Source organism: Poecilia formosa, unplaced genomic scaffold (assembly GCF_000485575.1).
Source record: "Poecilia formosa unplaced genomic scaffold, Poecilia_formosa-5.1.2 Scaffold53, whole genome shotgun sequence".
Taxonomy (NCBI): Eukaryota; Metazoa; Chordata; class Actinopteri; order Cyprinodontiformes; family Poeciliidae; genus Poecilia; species Poecilia formosa.
The window spans coordinates 1,480,616-1,500,916 of record NW_006799992.1 but is presented as its reverse complement, the minus strand read 5'-3'; the positions used below and the strand labels follow the sequence as shown (position 1 = coordinate 1,500,916).

At 38.8% G+C, this 20,301-nt stretch overlaps 1 protein-coding gene across 6 annotated transcripts; it reads right to left on the bottom strand.

Moving 5' to 3' along the window:
• Nucleotides 1–367: 367 nt before the first annotated feature.
• Nucleotides 368–18,331, bottom strand: ptk2bb (protein tyrosine kinase 2 beta, b). 6 transcript variants are annotated; one of them, XM_007552910.2, is made up of 31 exons: nucleotides 18,199–18,330; nucleotides 11,574–11,809; nucleotides 11,147–11,325; nucleotides 10,938–11,025; nucleotides 10,446–10,525; nucleotides 10,187–10,249; nucleotides 9,223–9,277; nucleotides 8,952–9,092; nucleotides 8,792–8,866; nucleotides 7,823–7,924; nucleotides 7,580–7,697; nucleotides 7,466–7,508; nucleotides 7,341–7,372; nucleotides 7,183–7,227; nucleotides 6,990–7,087; nucleotides 6,832–6,913; nucleotides 6,646–6,746; nucleotides 6,409–6,524; nucleotides 4,886–4,986; nucleotides 4,677–4,766; nucleotides 4,128–4,332; nucleotides 3,135–3,243; nucleotides 2,966–3,025; nucleotides 2,763–2,885; nucleotides 2,524–2,676; nucleotides 2,248–2,283; nucleotides 1,642–1,666; nucleotides 1,523–1,557; nucleotides 1,280–1,414; nucleotides 1,065–1,145; nucleotides 368–901 (listed from the first exon to the last, which is right to left on the bottom strand). In XM_007552910.2, the coding sequence occupies exons 2-31, from the start codon at nucleotides 11,769–11,771 to the stop codon at nucleotides 683–685; spliced, it is 2,988 nt and encodes a 995-aa protein (XP_007552972.1). In that variant the 5' UTR covers nucleotides 11,772–11,809; nucleotides 18,199–18,330; the 3' UTR covers nucleotides 368–682. The 6 variants fall into 6 exon arrangements, with proteins under 6 accessions (XP_007552972.1, XP_016527432.1, XP_016527428.1 ...); XM_016671946.1 differs by having other exon boundaries at nucleotides 1,280–1,407; nucleotides 1,522–1,557; nucleotides 2,248–2,676; nucleotides 18,199–18,331; XM_016671942.1 differs by having other exon boundaries at nucleotides 2,248–2,676; nucleotides 18,199–18,331.
• Nucleotides 18,332–20,301: the final 1,970 nt, after the last annotated feature.

Here is a 20,301-nt window from a genome sequence, read left to right as displayed (position 1 = left end):
TTCTCTTAGCCATCATTTACTTCAGCTCCTCTGTGAGCAACATGTACACAAGCGTGATTGACATTGATAAGACATTCTTCCTTGATCTGACCAGTTGTTTCTGAAGTGGGAGCGGTGTATTTCAGCAGCAGGACGAGTAAGAGGAGCTAATTTCTTCTCCGTAGATTATCTATCCACTTTCTTTTTTTTTTTTATTTTACTCTTTTGTTCTGTGTCCTCAAAAAAAAAACACTGGCCACACCCAAAATAAAATGTTTGGATCAACAGGTTACACTATTCCCTGATCTTCTAGTAGGACTATGTTTTCTTTAGAAAAGTAAAACCTTTCCTTTGTGGCTATCAAGGGTTAAATAAAGGACACATTCTGTATTTACAAAGATTTTTAATTTCCAACTTACATAAATGTCTCATCATAGACTTCGATTGAAGATCATTACACTTAAGGCTGTTTTATGCTATTTTAAAAAAAATGTCATATCAAATAATGTGGATTTTTGATTTTACTTTGACAGTGTCACTTAAACACATCACTCATTTACACACCGATGGTTCCCCAGTGAACCAGATGCTGCCTTTGGCTCATATTTATCAAAACCAAACTCTCTGATGAGGTCCAAATGTTATTTTTAGAGAGACAAGAAAAAAGTCAGTTAAAAAACAAGAAGAAAAAAAACAAAGCAGTTCACTCTGGTGCAGCTGGTTTGGCTATATTAGCTCTGACTCTTGCTTGGTCCACAGCATCCAGCATGTTCTTGCTGTCCATGGCCAGAGTGTGAGCGGCAGCCAGCATCTGTTTTTTGCACTCCTCCTTTAAAGATGTGATGGAGTTCTGCTGGGCCAGGCGCATTTTGCTGATCAGCTCGGCCATGTCGTTGTTGAGCAGCTTCTGGGTACCTTCAATCTGAACCCCCCCGCCCCCAATAAAACAAAAAAGGGAATGGATCTGGTCAAATAAAAGCTGGCCTCATTTTAAATTTGGTGTTTATTTACAGAATCCTGTCACTGTGCATTCAAGGTAAGGATATTGGTAGTATGTTTGACTCGTATGTACAATAAAGCAATACCTCAGTCCGGATCGACTCGTGTAAACTCGGCAGCACATCATCCACACTGCGGATCAGATCTCGTAAGGCCATCCCAACAGACTGCGGATAGATCAATAAAGAAAATGAATCAGCTCTGTGACTCAGGAGGTTTTCCTCTGCATTTTAAATTGGCCAATAAAACAACAACGACCTACAAAGCGGAGGTGGAGGGCAGGTAATTTGTCTCAGTGTACCTTGACAATGGAGTTATATTGTTCTGGTTGCAGCCCGGTGATGTCATTCTTGAGTTGGACAACAACTTTGACCAAGTCCATAACATACTGGTATACTTTATCGTCGGAACGGTCGATCTCTGCTGTGGGAGCAGCCTAAAGTGGAATATTAAATGTTAAAATATTCATTCAGGAAAAGCTTATTAATCAATCTGTTTGAATGACAACAAAAAAAATTTAACCAGGGTACAACCGTCTACGTACCTGTGCTCTGAGTCGTGGGGGTTTCTCAGGTGGTGCTGTGTGGGAAAGACAGATTTGTTACAGGACAACAAAACAGGAAAACAATTGAATGTAAAACAGTAAATTGTCTTTGCCCTTACCATTCTCACTCTCATCTTCAGTTGGCTGCAAAGAGAAAAAGAAACACGAAGACATTCAGATAAGTGCAGAAAGTAAACAAGAATAAAATAATAAAAAAAACGTCAACTTAAGCAGTTCCTAATGTGTGCATCCGACAAGAGGAACTTTTATCAAGTTGTTAATTTTGTAATTTTACTGGCTGGATCTTTGGTTCCAGTTATTCACAAAAAATGTCAGCATGCTTAAAGAATGTAACCTATCTTTGTTGCACAGAACTTTGCAAAAGTATTTACACCTCTTGAGTTTTTTCAGATCTTGTCAAGTTATAATCACCTTTGGGTTTTCTGTGGTAAACCTACAAAAAGTGGATACGTGTAAAAGTTTTCATCCAAAACTTGGAAGAGCAAGGCACAACTGCAACCTAAGACTCGCAGCTGTAATTTCGGAGAAAAGCGATTTATCCTCACAATTATGCACTTTTTTGATCTGGTACGTAACAACACTAACATGCTTTCTCACTCAGCTGCATATTCGTTTAGGAAGTGTGTGGTAAATAGTCCGAAGTTACTACCTGCTAACTTCATTTAATCTGACTGGGATTTTATTTTGCACACGTGGACACTTACCTCTGCAATGGGAAAGTCATCCTGTCCCATGGGGTCCTGCAAAAGAACAGGCAGGTTCATTTTACAGAATAAAGACATGGGGCCTTTCTTTTGCACTGTTATCAGGGGAGCATTCAGTCTAACGCTAGTGGCGCGTCGAGGTTGGACAAAAGTTTTTGTTCTATTTAAAGGCGCCTTGTTCCACTCAGATTCCAGGGTAACATTGAACTGGTGAGAAGAGGGGCACAGGGACACAGAGAAGGGTTCGACTAAAGCTAATGATGCTCTGTTTCCCACCAGGAGTCTCTCCTCCTCCTCCAGCCACTTCTTATCCTCCTTCATCTGCTCTTTCTGGATCCGCAGAGTCTCCTGCATGTGTTGCCGTTCTCTCTGCCACAGTTGCTGGGCGTCCTCCCTGCTGTTTGGCTCCATCCGCATAAACTCGCTCTCCTAATGCAGAGATGACAGTTTATTTTTACTCTAAATGGGTGGCATTTATTGCATGTCAGAAGGAAGCTTCGTTATCGTGATCTTACCCCCATACTGCGGCGACGGGGGGACCTGACCGGCAGAGCGAGCGTGTTTCTGGAGTCAATCGGGGACTGGTATTCACATGGGCTGGCCAGGTCTGGTGAACTGGCACAAAGGGCTTCATTCAGCTGCACGGACACACAAGCAGATCAGTCAGACTGTAAATATCCTGTAAATATCCTAGGGTTATTTGGCTAAACTTACACACCTGAATATGTAGACCGATACTGAGCGTGTTCCCAAATCGGCTTGGCTTCGTCCTTGAGGGCTTCAGTAAAGAGTGAAAAAGGTAAGTGAGTGCATTAAACCAGACATTTTTATTATTTCTTTTTGTCAAGATATGTTAAAACAAAAATAAAATGAACAAGTTTTTATACCTTGGGGGGAGCATCTGCAAAGCTGACCTTTGGTTCCAGAAACTTGGTGGCGCGCGCTCTGTCTCTTTCTCGCTCTACGTCCAGCTCCTTCTCCATCTTGTGGACGTCACTGAAAGACACGTCGGGATTTTACGACCTTGTAAACTGAAGTGGCTTTTGAAGTTCCAACTTGAGACGTTTACATACAATTGAACAACTATTGACAGTTGAATAAAAGAGATTCAAAGTAAATGGGTGAGTCAGTAATATTAACTCTGGGGAAGAAATGTCAACAGCTGCGTGATCTATTTCATTCCTTAAACATTTTGACACAAGACCCGTATCTCAATTTATGTTCCTATAGATAAATTCTGATGCGAAGCTGTTGAGGAAAGACAAGATTTTGACCTTGGATATAGTTGGCCATGCAAAACTTTTTCAGCTAGCTTTATGTTTATGTACTTAAACCAGGTACTGATCTGTAATTTCCATTTGTAATTCTAAATTAGGCAAAGTTAGTAGTGCTACTGGAGTTCAACATAGGGTGTATTTTTGGTCCTCAAGTTTATTTGTATGGCATATTTGAGAAATGTGGTTTACATGATGAAAATTTTAAACAAGAGACAGCAAGGAACCCCTCATGGACATTGCAAATGTTTGTATCGTGTCTTAAATAGTCAAAACAAGTGTTGGCTTTAGTTGAAACTATTTTACAACACTATGTATTAAAATAAATATACATTATCACTACAATACATTTATCTGATATCTGTCATTTCTTGTCAGAGTTTGTAACTTGTTTTTATTTTTCTTTTACATGTGTATTTTATGTTTCTCTGAATTATTCTTTAATATTTTTTTATCATTGTTCATAAAATAAAAATATTTTAATTTGAATGTAGTAAGAACCTTTCTCAACAAAACAAAAAAAAAATCACAAATCATAGAGAAGGAGATCATGAAAGTATAGTGTTTCTCTTTCTGCATCTTTTGTTCAATTTTTAAAATAAATACCTGATCTTGATCACAAGCTCGGTGAAGCTGGGTCTCTCTCCGGGGTCGTAGGACCAGCAGCGCGTCATGAGTGAGTAAAGAGCTGGAGGGCAGTTCTCTGGTTTGGGCAATCGGATGCCCTGCTCCAGCTGGTTGATGACGTCCCTGTTCTCCAGCCAGAAGAACGGCTGCTGCCCTTGGCTCATGATCTCCCACATACACACAGCTGCAGCGCGATGCACACAAGACAACAGAATAGACGCTCAGGCATTTTCACTCTGAGACAAGACTACTCCAGTCCTCAAGGGCCGCTGTCCTGCAACTTTTAGATGTGCCTCTGCTGCACCACACCTGAAAAGAATAATTAGGTCATTAGGGCTCTGGAGAACCGATCTAGCAGGGAGGAGGTAATTAAGCCATTTCATTCCACTGTTTTTTTACCTGTGGCACATCTAAACACTGCAGGACAGCGGCCCTTGAGGACTGGAGTTTGACACCCCTGGCTTAAAGCATTATAGATGTAAATCACAGGATTATAAAGGAAATCTGAAAATGCGTCTCTGAGCTCACCAAACATCCAGACATCGCTAGCTGAGGTGAAACGTCTAAAGTTGATGGATTCTGGGGCCATCCACTTGATTGGTAATCGAGTAACAGAGGCTGTGGAGAAATCACCGTGAGGTCATGTTCAGCCGCATTGTGCAAAAGGTCAGAGGTTATATTTCAGCTTAACCAGCCAGATCTTCTGATAGAAATCTTTGTATCATCTTCTCCGTTACCTTTATAGTATTCTTCATCCTCAATGTATCTCGACAGACCAAAGTCTCCAAGCTTCACACAGTCTGGGCTTGCAACTAACACGTTCCGAACAGCAATATCCCTGCAAGCAAATGAAAAAAACACAAGATGAAAATGCAACGGAAGTAGGAGGAATATCATTAAACGAATATTTGGATCAATGAGAAGCTTGTCCTTGAGGAAGAAAAAAAATTCACCTTCAGATCGGCTGGATCAAACCAGGGAAAAAGGAATGTTTACATTTTTTAGGCAGGTGAACATTTATTTTTGTCGGTGTTTTCTCTTTCACAGAAGCTTGGAGCCATGAAAGGCTGCCTGGACTCTACTGATAACATTTTAGTATTTCTTTTTCTTCCAGTAGCATGACTGTCTCATTTGTTCTGTCTCACGGTCAGTATTTTAACTTCAAGGACATTTTTTTTTTTACAGCTCTTATTACATTGCGGTGGTCATCATTTCATTAATATGAAATACTGATGTTCTGTAATCCCTGTCAAAAGCAACATTATTGTAGTTTGGCACTTATTCTTAATTTTTATGTGTTTGCTAAGTTAGGTTCCATCAGCTCAAGTATCTGGTTTAAGACAGATAGACTTGTGGGCACTGATTCGGTATGTTAAACACTGAGATAACCCAAAAGGCAAAGTTCTTCATTTACAGATTCATCTATGCTCTGATTTTCACATATGGTCATGAGATATGAATAATGATCACTACAACACCCTGGGTAGAAGTTGATGAAATACTAGTGGCTACTTGTGGTAACTGTTTGAAAATCATATGAGTTTTTATTTATTTTTTCTTTTGCCTATTTATTTCCGCCTATGCAGAAAAATAAAGCATAATACAGAGAGCACAAGCTTATCGTTTTATGTCCCATACAATCCCTGCTTTCACGTGCATATTAACTGAAAAAAACAAATGATAGTTCATTTTAAAAATCCTGTTTTTTATTCTATTTTTGAGTTTGGGCATCAGATAGAATGAAATTATAAATAAAAGTTTCGATTTCTGATTTATCTACAGTAGCTAATTGCTCTATTTGTGAAGTTAGTTCAAGAACTACAAGGACTCCTTCAGAACTGTAAATCTAAAATCTATTAGAAATGTTGACCTGAAGGGGTTGCAAACTGGAATGAGGCCAAATACAATTTTTTTGACTTTACATGGTTACATGCCGCAATTCTTACATATAAATATTAAAAACCTTTTTAAAAAAATGACTGTGAGGCTGATCAGTATCTGGGGTGAAGCCACAGTGCCATCTAGCTTCTCTCTTGTGTAGCTTTGTGAGGTTTTATGCTTTCACTTATTGACTTTTTTTAAAAAAAAAATCTTTTTGCCTTAATTTAGGTTTCTGATATTCTGAGGAACTGACATGCAAAACTGACACATGCTATCACGAAAAGTTAAAATACACTAACTGCATGCAGAGAGACACACCTTTTGACCTTGTAAAGAAGAAGAACTTGCATTTATGTTCATCTTTTAATCCTTTTCTCACCTGTGCACCATGTTGCACCCCCCGAGATAGACGAGGGCTTTGCAGATCTGCAGGCTGAACAGCACCAGGGTTGTGTTTGTCAGTTTGTTTTGGTTCTGAGTCAGGTATTTGCCGAGCTGTAAAAATGCCGATAATTTAATCACTCGGGTACATTTTCCCCATACGGCATCAGGCAAAACTGAGCCGAATCAAACCACATGAAACAGCTTAAGAAAGAAGCAGTGACTGGGGACGGACCTCTCCGTACTGGTAAAGCTCCATGACGATCCACACAGGATCCTCCTCTATGATGCCAATCAGCTTGACGATGTGAGGATGATCGAGGTTCTTCATGATAACTGCCAAGCAAAGCTCGTAGATATTAAATGTCGCTCTCATCCGCAGTGGTTCTATCGTTTACAGCCAAGGCAGACCCTCGTATACCTGCTTCGCTCATGAATTTCTCCATCACGTCAGATGAGCAGTCCTTGCAGGTCTTGACTGCCACATTAACCCTCTCGCCGTTCTGTCCAATAAAGCAACAAACACGTCATGTTTATCTGTTTTCCAGATGCGTCTGTAAAGCCTAAATAGTTACTCACGGCTCTTTTGTACACTCCATCATAGACCTCTCCAAAGAAGCCTTCGCCAAGGATTCGCCCCAGAATGATGTCACTTCTATCAATCCCATATTTCACAGCTACGGACCCAATACGGGATAGTTTTAATGATCGAAAACGAATTTCAACTGCTGTTATTTTAAGCAGAGATGAGTGTTAACAGCTTCGGACAAACCTGATTTTGGTCTCTCATCAAGAATCTCACAGTAAATATCAGAACCTGAAAATGCAAATGGAGAGAGAATTGAATCAACAAAGACGTCATGTACTTGTTTCTAAAATAATTACACAGAAGAGATACATGCTTGAGGAAATGTGAAGTTTTTGGCTCACCCATACTGTGTCTAGATGAGTTGGTGTCAGTGCTTTTTGAAAGAACAAACAAAACAAGATTAGTCAGACTTTTTATTCACGGCTTCTTCTAAGTGTCGAGTGAGTAATCCAGTAAAACATCTCACCTTGTAGGGATGTCGGGTAGGGACACCTGTGCAGACTTGGCATCTAGATCGAAAAGGTTTTAAGAACATTTGTTCACAATTTGTAGGGAATTCGTAATAGTAAGATAAGCACACCTTTGTTTGGTCGGTAAATAACACTGTCGTCTGTGTCATTTTCCAGGCGGCAGTATCCATCGATGAGATCCATCATGTTTTCTGCTATAGGAACCGAAGCCACACTGATAGACAGGTTCTGTTAAAGAGGATAACATGCAAATATAAACAAGATCCTTTGATTCCTCCCCTCACCCCCCGGTTGCATTTACATTAAGCTCTAATTTAAGGAAGTTTTAGACGTAACTTTTTTGCTGCACTTACTTGTTTGGCGCCTTCGACGCTGATGTTGAGGAGAGCTTTATCATCGGTCTGAGTCAAGCATTGGATTTTCTTTATCTGCTTGAAGTCAGTAAGGAACAAAGCCTGTGGCACAAAACGACAGGTAGGTTCAATTATGATGACAACTCTTTGATATGAGACATTTTTACTGACAACTGTAAGCAACAGATATCTCTCCTCATGACATGCATAGTGAAGTATTTCTACTTATTTAGTCTGAATTAGCAGCTTTGTGGTCATACTTTTAGATTTTTTTTTTATTTGCTTTTTGTCAAAGAAAAGCACAAAAATGTGGTGCAACTTTTTAGGGCCATATTTTAACACACCGCATATTAGTGTACACAAAACGAGACGATAAAAAAGTGGCCAACGGCCACTTACTGAAACGGTAAATAACGCTTACTGAAACATCTTCCACTGACATTTAATAACATTTTTTTCAAAAGTTGTCTCACAAGAAATTGACAAAGGAACACCTAGATCCTGCGTGGAGCATTAGGTGACACTGAATTTTTAATTTGTGAACTATTATAATGAATTAATTGCCTTTTAATCTGTGTGAACTGAACTTTTAGCCACCTGTTGTGAAGTGTGAAGCTGCACATCGCTGTTTCATCCGGCGCTTTCACCCCTTGGGCAAAAGTGACATGTTTTGCTTAAACCCTCTTCCTTTATTTGATTAAAATTTACACCTGCTGATGTGTTAATGTAGTTACTGTTTCACAGATACAGAAAACAAACAACATAGTTGCTAAAATAGAAATCCAGAAGACACTAAAATCTGTTAAGCACCAGAAGAAATTATGAATGTTAATTGTTGGGCAGCTGATGCAGCAACTAAGCACCAAAATAGAACATTAAAATGCTGAAAATGACCTGTAAATAGAAAAAAAAAATCTATATTTAAAGTATGAAACAAGCTAGGAAATGTAAAAATAGCTTTTCTCTTACTGCTGAATCCTTCTGAGAACGTTGGCGAATGCCCCTTCCTCCAATGACCAGCTCCACAGACAAACTCCAACCTTGCTGGTGATGAACACAAAGGTTTGCGATGAAAACGTTAACAACGTGTGTCTGGAGTTTTTATGAGAAGTTATTTACAGCAACTCACCACAAGTTCACATGGAAAGACTTCTTCATCAAAGCTGGTAAACGTCTTGAGGGTCTCAAAAAACTTGATCATGCAGCCGTCCTCCTTCAGGGTTGCATACTGTTGAAATGTTTGCTGGATCATCTTCCGCAGCTGCTTCGGCTGGACCACAATCACAAACAGACATCAAAAGTATAACTTTCAGGAAAAAGACCAAAAAAATAAAAAAATAAAAAATCTTCTCTCATGGTGCCTGTAAATAAAAGACAAATATTTGGGATAGATGTTTTACCTTCATGCTGTTTATCAGTTGCTGAGGGAAGAAAAGGTCCAGGCCAACTTCTTTTCTAAAGGAAACAAACAAATATAAAACATTAATTAAGTACCTGGCTTTGCTAAAACATTGTTAATAAGATGTTTTTCAAAATCTGGGTGAATCAGTCTGTCGAGAATGTACACAGCCTAACAAACGTATCTATACTGCTGAACCTTTTTCGCCTTTTGTCACATTACCGCCATATACTTTAATCTATATTGGAGCATTTTTATACAGGAGACCAACACAAGGTAGGGCGTGATCGCAAAGTAAAGGACTCTTATAAATAGTTTTTGACTTGTTTTAAAATCTAGAAATCTAAAATGTTTGGAATGTGTGAAAAGTATGACAATTACAGAACTCCTTTCAACAAAGTCCGTGAAGTCAATTTGTTAAGCGAGAAACTGAGAAGCTTAAGGAATACAAATACTTTTTTGCAAGGCACCACAGCTCTTTGACTTAGAAATCCTTTTTTAATCCTTGCTGACTTTTTAGATTTTCCGGATCATGTTTCTGTATTATAAGTGAAGCAGGATCATCTCATCTCTTAGACTTTATCTTCTATTCCTCCGAGTTATTTTTCATTTCTAAAGTAATTGTAAAAATCTATGCACCCCTTTTTTTTCTTTGTGTTTCATTTCATTCTGTTGATTAGAGCAGTTTCTGAATAGGATGCACATTGTTTTACAGTCTCCTCTTTTGTTGCTGTTGGCGGCTTTTTGCTTGCCATATTTTGTCTCGGTTGAAAAAAAACAAAAAAAAACTGTTATGCATCTGACTCACCTAACAAAGAACACTGTTTTGTAACATTCACACAGATTTCAACAATCTGAAACTTTGCTTTGGACACTTTGAGAGCCATTTCTTAAAAAAAAAAAAAAAAAAAAAAATGAAAGAAAGAAAGAAAGAAAGAAAATGCTTTAGAGGGTTAAAAACTCACTCCAGCAGCTCAAAGTTGGATTTCTTTTCAAGACCTTTTGCGTTCATGTCTTTGTAGAATCTCCTGCAAACACAGAGTTACATGTTTGTAAATGCTGGATACAAATAGACAAATCCCTGTTATTTCAACAGTAGTTTTAAGTTATGCAATACATGTACGACATAAAGGTAAACAAATCATTTGGTCTTAAGCCCGTAAGTAATGCAACCAGAATTCAAATAACTCATTGACTTGTGAGCTGAGGAATGCAGTGACTCACCTGATCTCCAAACAGCCGAGCTGCAGGGCCATCCCATCGCTGACCTTGCTGGCATGACACTGCATGTAGTCGCTACGCACCTGTAGCGAAACATTACCTGCTGTCACTCAGAAAAATAGAAACGTGAGCCATAACTTAACATATAAATCTATTTTTGCCATGTATTGTTATTTTTTTTCTTTTTTAAGGTTTTGTTGGCTCTAGTGGCCTTGATTTGAAAGTAGTTCAACACCAAATCATGCAGCAGACGTCACAAGGGTGGGAATTGAACCTGCAACTACCGCTGCAAGGACTAAGGCCTTCATACGTGGGTCATGTTTTTGCCCCTGCGCCACCACAGCACTCCCTTCACCAGGCATTGTTAAATAGTTACTGAAAACCTTATTTATAACAGCCTTTATTTCCTTTTCCTTTTATCAATGTTAGGCGTAGTCCCATTGTTTTACTTCTGAATGCTACAACAAAGACAGGGAGAAAGGAGGGGTTCAGTACCTGCTGATAAAAATAAAGAAACGTGGATCTGTCATTTTTAAACTTCTCCAGGAAATTGACTGGAATGTATCTGATCCTAAGGTCATACCTGCAAACAAGAGGAGGAGAAATGTATTTTAACTAGACATGCTTTATTTCTGAATCTCATATCACGGAATTTTATTTATTTATTTTTTTTGCTGCAATAAGCCCTAAAAACCTATCTGGACCTCCACTCGGCCTCCACGTGATGACTCTCGTAGCGTTGTTCGACCTCGCCCACGGTCAGATCTGGGTGGAGCCAGTGAAGTTCTTCGGACTTTAAGTGCTTCAGCAGAAGACCGTAACATTTTGAGAGTTCAACGTTGGGTCCCAATCGACCGCTGATCAGGATGGAGCGAATGATAGCCTGAGGGAAAATTAAAGACAACTGTCAATTTTTTTTAAATCCTTTGAATCATCAATAATTTTATGTAGAGCAGAAATTTATTAGATGTCAATGACAAAAAAAACAAATGCTAATGTTTTACGATTTATGCAGAATCCCTGATTTCAAATCTTTACCACTTTGTACCAAAAACTGTCATCAAAACAATTACAGAAGCATCTTCAACTCCACCTTCCGGCACGTCCACGCCTGCAAAACGACGCTCTCACCTGGATTTTCCAGGAGCTGTCACACTTCACCAGCTTAAAGTTCTTTCCTAGGTTGTTGTTGGTGCAGAAGCACACTTTGAGGATTTTTACTGGCCCTCCCTCGCCAGTAATCTCGTTTTCGGGGCTGGAGTCTGTGCTGCTTTGTCTTGGACTGGCTCCTTTCCAGGCCAGGGTGTCACCAGACATCACCTCGTACATCGTCAGAGCCGGGTTGGCGTCGTCACGCCCGCATCATCCTTTCAACCAAATAAAGGAAAAAGAAAGCATTTGATTTAAGGAAAACTGAAGACACTCAACCGAAATAGTTAGGTTTTAAAGACTGCCATTAATTAAAAAATAATAATAATAATAATGAAACAAACTTGCAATGACAATACCACCAAAGGACACTGTGTTCCCTGACTCAGTTTATCATGCAAACACAGTCATGTTTTATATCCATCATGTCGTGTTCACCCTGCGATCTTGTGCCTTGTGGGTGCAATGATTCATAACTTTTGTTTCTAAGATCCAAAGATTGCATTCTTTCCATATTTGTGATGTCAAGTGCGGACCTGCAAAATTTGTCAACCGAACCAGCGTTGGACCAGCAATAAAGGGATTCAGCAAGGAAGTCAAGTTTTCATTTGCAACTAATCGTTCACCGCTGTTTGAATTACAATATGGAAGTGGAAGCGCTACAAAAACAATACAGTAAACCACCAGCTGCAGTGGTGTTACCATTAACTCTAGTGTTAATGACTGGGGCTCAGTGGGAAGAGTGGTTCACAGGCAAAATGAAGATTATGGGATTGATTCTATGTTCTTTGAGCTACATTCAGAGGTGCCACTGGGCAAGGCACTTAAAGAGTAACTAAACTCCAAATCAACGTTTTTGCAGATAAACTGTAAAAATTGGTTATTAAAGCTACATAAATGGTGTATTTATTTTATTTATTTATTTATTTTACATATTCATGAAAGCTGTCACTATGACAGTATAATATGAAATAGATAATCTGTGAAAAATAAAAAAAAACAAGCTGCTTCACCTTCTCCCTTGGTTTCTGAAAATTGCCATTTTCAGAAATACAACAGTCCCAGACATAAAAAAAAACAAAAAAACAATCAAGAGTCAGGATGAGCGCTAAGACCCTGAATAGTGCTACCAATCACTGCATGTATGTGCCGCTCACACCCTCCTCTTTGCTCTTTCCTACGCCACAGCTAGTTCTCCACACTGGAATCTGTGTGCATTGCCACCGATCACGGCAGGCAAACAGCTTCCCTAGAACGTTAGGTTGTTTCTCTGCCATTATTACATTGGGCAGCTGAAAAATCTGTTAAATTACAAAGCTCAAACTTTGTCCATGATTTCTTACCATATACAAATCTTACAAGTGTGCACAGAAATGTGAGGACAGCACATTCCGAGAGGAATGTTCAAGATATAATGATAGGAAGTGATTCATAAAGACAAAAAATAATAATAATAATAATAATAAATAAGGCCATGCACTGTTTCCAAGTGAAGGCCTATCCACAAATAATTTCAATTCAATATAAGAATGGAAACTAATTTTCAGTACATCAATAACAGCATTTAAAATGTTTTGGTGAAGTAACTAAATTATTCTTCTTTAGCTTAAATGAGTATACCAACTTTCTGTACATTTGTGAAGTTACAATACTAAGCTTGCACCACTTTTTATCTCTTTTCTGCTGGTTTCCACAAATTTCACCATATGGAATAAATTAAAGTTTTTCTTAATGTTGTTTATTCCTAGCGTAGAATCACAATAAACCTTCTGGCCTTAAGCGTTTGTTTCCACCACCGTCCTCTGGATTTCTGAATCTCTATTCCCAGACGCAAATTACCCTCTGACCACCTGGTTTAAAAGCAAACATGACTAAGGTCAGTGATTGTAAAAATGATCATAAATCTTTATCATACTGCTACACAAGGACACATATCGAAACCGTCAACTTGAATTGTATTCCTCAGTCTAAAAAGAAACACACTTCCAGTGAGTGCATAAGAAACATGCTCTTAGAAATGGACTTACTTTAAGAGTCTCTCTGCCTGAAAACCTCCTGCGACTCTTTGAGTCAGCACGTTTAGAAACAATCTTGCAAAGACATGTAAGCTCACCACGAAACGTCCGCCAATCCCCACCTTGCAACCCCGCTGGTGAGGAAAGAGCCTTTTAAACGTCATAACTGAGCAGCTCCATGCTGCTAGGCCGCTGTGAGCGGCCCGAGTTGTGTTGGTTTCTCTCAGCGGCTCTTCCACCGCTGTTAGGTTGTGTTTTGTTAGCCTGGGGCCACAAATTCCCCAGCAGGATCATGTAGGCGTGTTTATGTGTGCGAGTGTGTGCAACACGGAAGACAGAAGAGGGAGACAAGCTGAGAGGATGAGGGCAAAGAATGTTGCACCATCATCTGGTGGTAGCCCAACAGGGGGTGTTTCGGCAACTGGTTTTACTTTTTTTTTTTTTTAACTGTCCTGCAGATTAATACGTGAAGAATGCGGTGTCTATAAACACGGTCTGGACAAAAACAATTAGTAAACACTCAGATCCGGTGTTTGGAGCATTGCCAAAGCTGTTCTGCCAAAATATTCTGCAGAACAGAATATTTTTCTCCAGGAAAAAGAAAGAAATTGTTTACACAGAGCAGAGCAGAAAATGTGGATGCGAGAAGGGAAAAGTGTAGTTTCTTATGTCAATATCTGGCTTGTTTGCAAACCATAGGCTTTTTTTCTGTCCCTCTTGCCTTATAACTAGGTGTGTACTGTTGCTTGGGGTCTTTCTGCATGTAGTTTGCATGTTCTCCATGTGTAGGTTCTCTCCAGACACCCTCACTTCTTCCCACAGTCCAAAAACATGATTTCACATTACTTGACTGTTCTAAAATTGACCTTAGTGTGAATGGTTGAGAGTGTCTTTGTTGCCCTGTGTTGGACTGGCAAAGAATTAAACTCTAAAACATAGGGCATCAAAAGACGGGTTGTAAACCCCGCTGGTGAGGAAAGAAACTGTAAATTGTACCAATGGAATGCTGAACAAACAAACAAACACAACAACATCAGCTTGATGGACACCAGAATAGTGAGTAAGATCTTTTTAAAGGTCTTCATTGCATAGCATATGGTATAAAACAACCATAGTTGATATTCTCCTATTTTAAAAGTAGTGGCAGGTATAGCATGGTGGTTCTTATGTAAAGATCTGGACCTGCTTTATGGCATGCAATAATTGATGGAAGAATGAGTGCAGCTCTCCACCAATAAATCCTGATGAATAAACTCCAGCAGTCTTCATTACTATTCACTCAGGGAGCTGTGCAGCTGGACAACGACAAGAAGCTCACAAGCAAACTTGTCTCTGAATTAGAGTATTAGAAGTCCAGACTTACATCAGGCTGAGACGCTCTAGGCTTCATCCTAAACCCTCCAATGTGGCTGAATTAAAATAATTCTACAAAGAAGAGGGAAAATGTTGTACAAAGCTGGTATTTTTGTACATGAAACACTCCCACATCCTTAAAGTCATTTGGATCAGGGCAAATACTTCAGTAGGCCACAAGCTACACATGTCATCACCCTATCTATCGCAAGGTGCTAAAATTTCAGTGTTGCTCCAAATGTATCTTTGCGATTTTCTTTTAGTTTTGTGCATAATACAACTTTCCACCAGGAAAGTTGTATTATGCACAATACTCAATGTACAATAGTAGGATTATATGTGCTTAATATCAGCAAGTTATACAAGTTATACTTCTGTGTAGTCAATTGGGGTTTTCTAGCTGGGTTATACTTGAAGCACACTTTCAGATGACTTACAAGTCAACCTATCAGCTCACAATGCTATGGTCTCAGTTTGGTTTTGCTAGTGTGTTATGGTCTATGTTCAGAGTAAACTTGACTAAGAACTTGACTGCTACTGACTCTCCCAAACTGATAGTCATCTCCAATATGATTTGCATTTAATAGTAAAAGAAAATGTGTGGCTTTTAGTAAGTTATGTTACAACAACACCCTTCTATGTATTTGACACAGTATTATATGTAATTTGATGTCAATTTTAGACATGTCAAACAAATTCTATAAGGGGATTCTTGCTACTTAGAGACATCACATATATTTAACACCCACAAGTGAAATTGCTATAAAATGAATCTAAGTGATATGCACTTAATTTATTTAAGTTGAGAGCCACATAACATGTTTTTTTATTATTATTTTTTATGTCAACTTATGCGGAAAGATGATAAACATTTTGACAAGCTAGCACATCTGTTTATTTCTTCAACTAAAAGTTAAAAATCTGTTGTGTCAGAAAGCCATGTTTGGTTTTCAGTTCTGGTTTTTGTTTTAGGAGGTCAAGCAAAGTAACTTGGTTTTTCTGGAAATAAAGTTTCTTTTTGTCTCTCTTTGAGACAAAAGTTAACAGATATTTTTTTTTCAATTAACAGATATTTCCTCTAGGAACCTCTTAACCAGAATTTGAAACTATGATTCATTTGTTGTAACAAATGAATCATAGTTTCATTTCATTTGAATTCATAATCATTTGTGAATTCAGACATTCCTTGTAAGCAAGGCCTTTGCTTTGTTCTTTTTAATTGATTTTGCTAACTGTTGTATGAGACACGGGCTCACAAAAAGTAAATATTACATCTATTTATACCTGGAAAGTACACAACACTTTTTCTGTTAATTTTGATACACAAAAAATACCCCCAGTTAATCGGAAATACTGACAAAACTACTGTTTGTGTTTATTAAAAATGCATTTGAAGTTTTTTTTAAAGTTTTTTGTCCCCCAAAGATGTGGAAAAACTGACCTACTGGCCTTAGAGTTAGTACATGCTGTCTTTATTTATTAATCTCTAGCTAATGCTTTTCATGGTAACAAATGTTTACCAGGAAGGTTGTTTTCTTCTTCTTCTTCTTCTTCTTCTTACGAGACCAAAGTGGTGTGAAGTAACTCTTTCAACATCTCTCTACTACAGAGACGTCAGAAGGACAACGAGTGGGGATATTCATCAGCCAGACTTTTTTTTTTTTTTTTTTTATAGATAAAACTTGCCCAAGTACTCTGTGTCCTTGTTGTGAACAGTCAAGTTGTACTGAAACATGCAGTATCTTCATGAGGGAACAGTGACAGAAGAGAGTGAAATTCCTCAGCAGCCGACAGAGAAGGAGGAACATTAAACAAGGCTTGAGGAAAGAGGAAGCTCATGTATACAGTGTGGAGCGCAGCATGTGATGGACCAGCTTCTTGCAACACACACAACCAGTCTAACCATGCCACTGTAGTTCGGGCTGTAGCTTCTAGGTTATGCGAGACACTACAGGTTGAGCGACAGTTTGATAAGTTAGTGCTGCTTTGAACTTCTCCACAATTTTATCACTGATCTCCCTGCCGTTTGGGGCATCAGAGTAAAAGGGGTTAAATACAAATACATACCACATTTTATTAGGTTTTTGAGTACCAAAAAGGTTTGAAAACCACTAACTTTTTGTGTTCCCTTTTTTACATTAATGTAAGCACTTTTTTCAATGAAAACAAATTAAAGTTTCAGGTTATAAAAAAGTGATGAAGTTTTTTTTAAATCAGTAAAATATTTAAAAGTTGTCCTACTTGAGTTGAAGGGGATTTTCAGCCTAGGAAAACAAAAAAAAACAATCTAACATGACTTTCTCTGAGAAATAACACGTTCCTTAGTGCATATTAACACTATTAGTGTTTTTGTTTGTTTTAGAAACCGAAATGTGAAGACGATTCTTCATTTAAATTCCTAACAGCATAAAAACGCCATTTGTTTAACAGAGTTGAGCCTCCCTGGGAGAGCCCTATCTCTCAGTATAGTGTCCTGATTCCCAGGTACAGCTCAGTGTTGCAAAGAAAAACACAAAAAAAATCTGTTAAGACATGCACCCCGGGCTGTGCAAGCATCTGTTCCACCCTAACAGAGAATCAGATGGCACTTCCCAGTACTTACAGTGCTGTTCTCCGTATGTCAGAGCTTCTTATCACTTTTTAGGATTTCTTTCTTTGCTGCTTCTAGAAATCAGTGATATTTCAGAGATAACCAATGTTAAAACACATGCCAGGATCTTCATCTTTTCTTTCTAGGCTAAATTCCTAATCCTTATTATAGAACTGTTATTCTGGAGGCGCATAACCAAACCCAGTCCAATCATCCAGCCATGCCTTTGCCCTGAACAGATAGCAGGGGGTCTATATATCGCAACATTATGACCCCAGGGCCTGGAATGCGCCTGGCTGCCTCCTCACCTGCACAGACATGCTTTGCTCATGAACATAGTTCTTCCTCTGTGGTTATAAAAAGCTCCTCAAGTTTCACATTGCGCCGTTACAATGACCATAAGTAATACTTACCAATACAACAGAAGTTGCGAGATATAATTATGCAGTTTGCTTTTTTTTTCTGAAGAAAGTCAACATTTAATTTAAAAAAAAAAGTTAGACAGAAACAGCGCACAAAACCGAAACATCTCGACTTTCATTCCTTTTTTTCTGGACGTCCATAAACCTTGGCCTTTTTGTAAACAACTCTAAGAGGAGACTCTTTTCGTTGGTGAGAAGCAGAGGCATAGACTTATTTCGACTCTTACCTGATTCTACTGAACTTCTCCCAGGACAACAGCTTGATAAAAGGGAGAAAAAAAAGTATATAAATCCCTCCAGGAGCGATCAAGACGAACAGAATGTCAGAAAGTGGAGCAGAAGGTGTCAGGTGGCCACTCCCTCACCTCTACAGTCCTCAAATAAGGTGGATCCACTTCCTTATTTCAGGAATCTCACCTTCCTAACTGAACACAGCGGAATGTGGCTTCATTTATACCGCAAAAGCACCAAAATGCAAATGTTTCATCTTAGTCTTCCTCATTTTTTATTTTTTTTCCTCCAAAAGAAGCATTTCTAATAAGTACGAAACATTTTGTAACGTAACTGTAATCGACGCAACATATGTGTTACAAAATTAAATACAGGTGTTAATTTAAAAGACTTATTAATAAAAATGAAGATTGAAAATTACGTCTTAACTGTTTCATTCAATTATGTTCTTATTCTTGCGCATTGGTTCTTTCCGCTTTCCGTCTTTTATTTTTTTAAGCCCTCAGTTGCGATTACACATCTTGCCCAGCAGGTGGTGTTGTGTGCTTAAGAATTGTTCCATATTTTGTTTCATTCAGTTAAAATGTTAATGTGAGACACGATAAATGACAATAAATGATAACTCGTGATGTCAGAAAAATTAAAACAGTTTTATATAAATTAGAAAATCGTGGAACAACTTCTTCTATTCATGTTGTGTCTGAGAACAGCAGCTAAAAAAGTTGATGAAGAGGAGATGATGAGTCTATGATAACACCCAGTGTTTTGTTTCTGGAGTGACTCTTAAGCAGGTTTCTGCACAAAGGACACCCCAACATGCCTTTCAGCTCCAAACAAGAGAGCTGAATCAGGATTTTATTTTATTTTATTTATTTATTTGTTTTTTTTGTAGTGTCAGACTAATTAATTTCCTGTTTTATGTCAACTAGGATCACCCAAATTATTTCTATTTCCTTTCTCATATCCATAAGCCTATGTACATTTCCACTGTGTTCAGTACAGTTGGCAAATAAATAGTATAACTTCAGGTTAAACGATTTTCTTACCGTCACAAGCTTCTAACAACTGTTTATGTAAATGTTTTCCCGTTCCTCCTGACAGAACTGATGTAACTGAGTGAGTCGGGTTTTCGGGACCATCTTGATTCCAAACAACTTCTCACCTCTGGCCACAAATATTTTACGGGTCTGAGATCGGGGCTTTGTGATGGGGACTCCCAAACATTGAATTTGCTGACCTTTGTCATCATTTCCAAAGTGTAATGTGATCTCTATGTTTCTTTCTTTTCTTTTTTTTTTGTAGTAAAGGTTTCCTTCTTTTGTGAGAGGCATTTCAGTCCATGTCTGTACAGGATAGTATGACTGTGGATGTGACACCTTCTCACCGGCTTCATCGTCTTCACAAGGATTTTTTTTTTTAGCTTTTCTTGCCCTGCTGAACATGCTGGTCACTGGGACAAACATCTTCTTTCTACACGGTCTGAGATCCACGTTTCTTCACAGTTCTCACAGTGTAAAAATAAAACATTAAATCAAATTATTTCAGTTCTGCTTCTTGTTGCCCAAATGTTTTTCATTCTAAAATTACATCTCCACCATCCCAGAAGGAGTAGTAGCGGTGACTCATATTATTTGCTCACTTACATGCTGCCATAACATATATGATACTTTTGCAATCCTCCCTTGGGGATCTGAGGTACGCAGGGGAAAAGTAACGCCACATGCCAAAAAGCCATCTGTGCAGTCTGAGTTTATGTTTCTGAATGCTGGCACAGCTTCATGCATGAAGGCGACACCCACCGAGGCATAAATGAGAGAGGAGGAGGAGGAGGAGGAGGAGGAGGAGGAGGGGAATGTGACGATGACAGCTTAGGGGGGATTCAAGGTAGGAGAGTTCCTAAAAAGTCGGCGTTAATGATCACATAGAGCCTATTGAACAGCCAAAGCTATTGTAACCGCCAAAGTGCCCACGCCTGCTACTGTGTGAGCGAGTTTAAGTCAGAGATTAATAAGCACCTGTTGGAAGATTCCTGGCCTTGATGCTGCTCTAATCTGACGGGCAACGGAGGGTGTGGTTCGGACTTGTTCTGCCCCAGACTT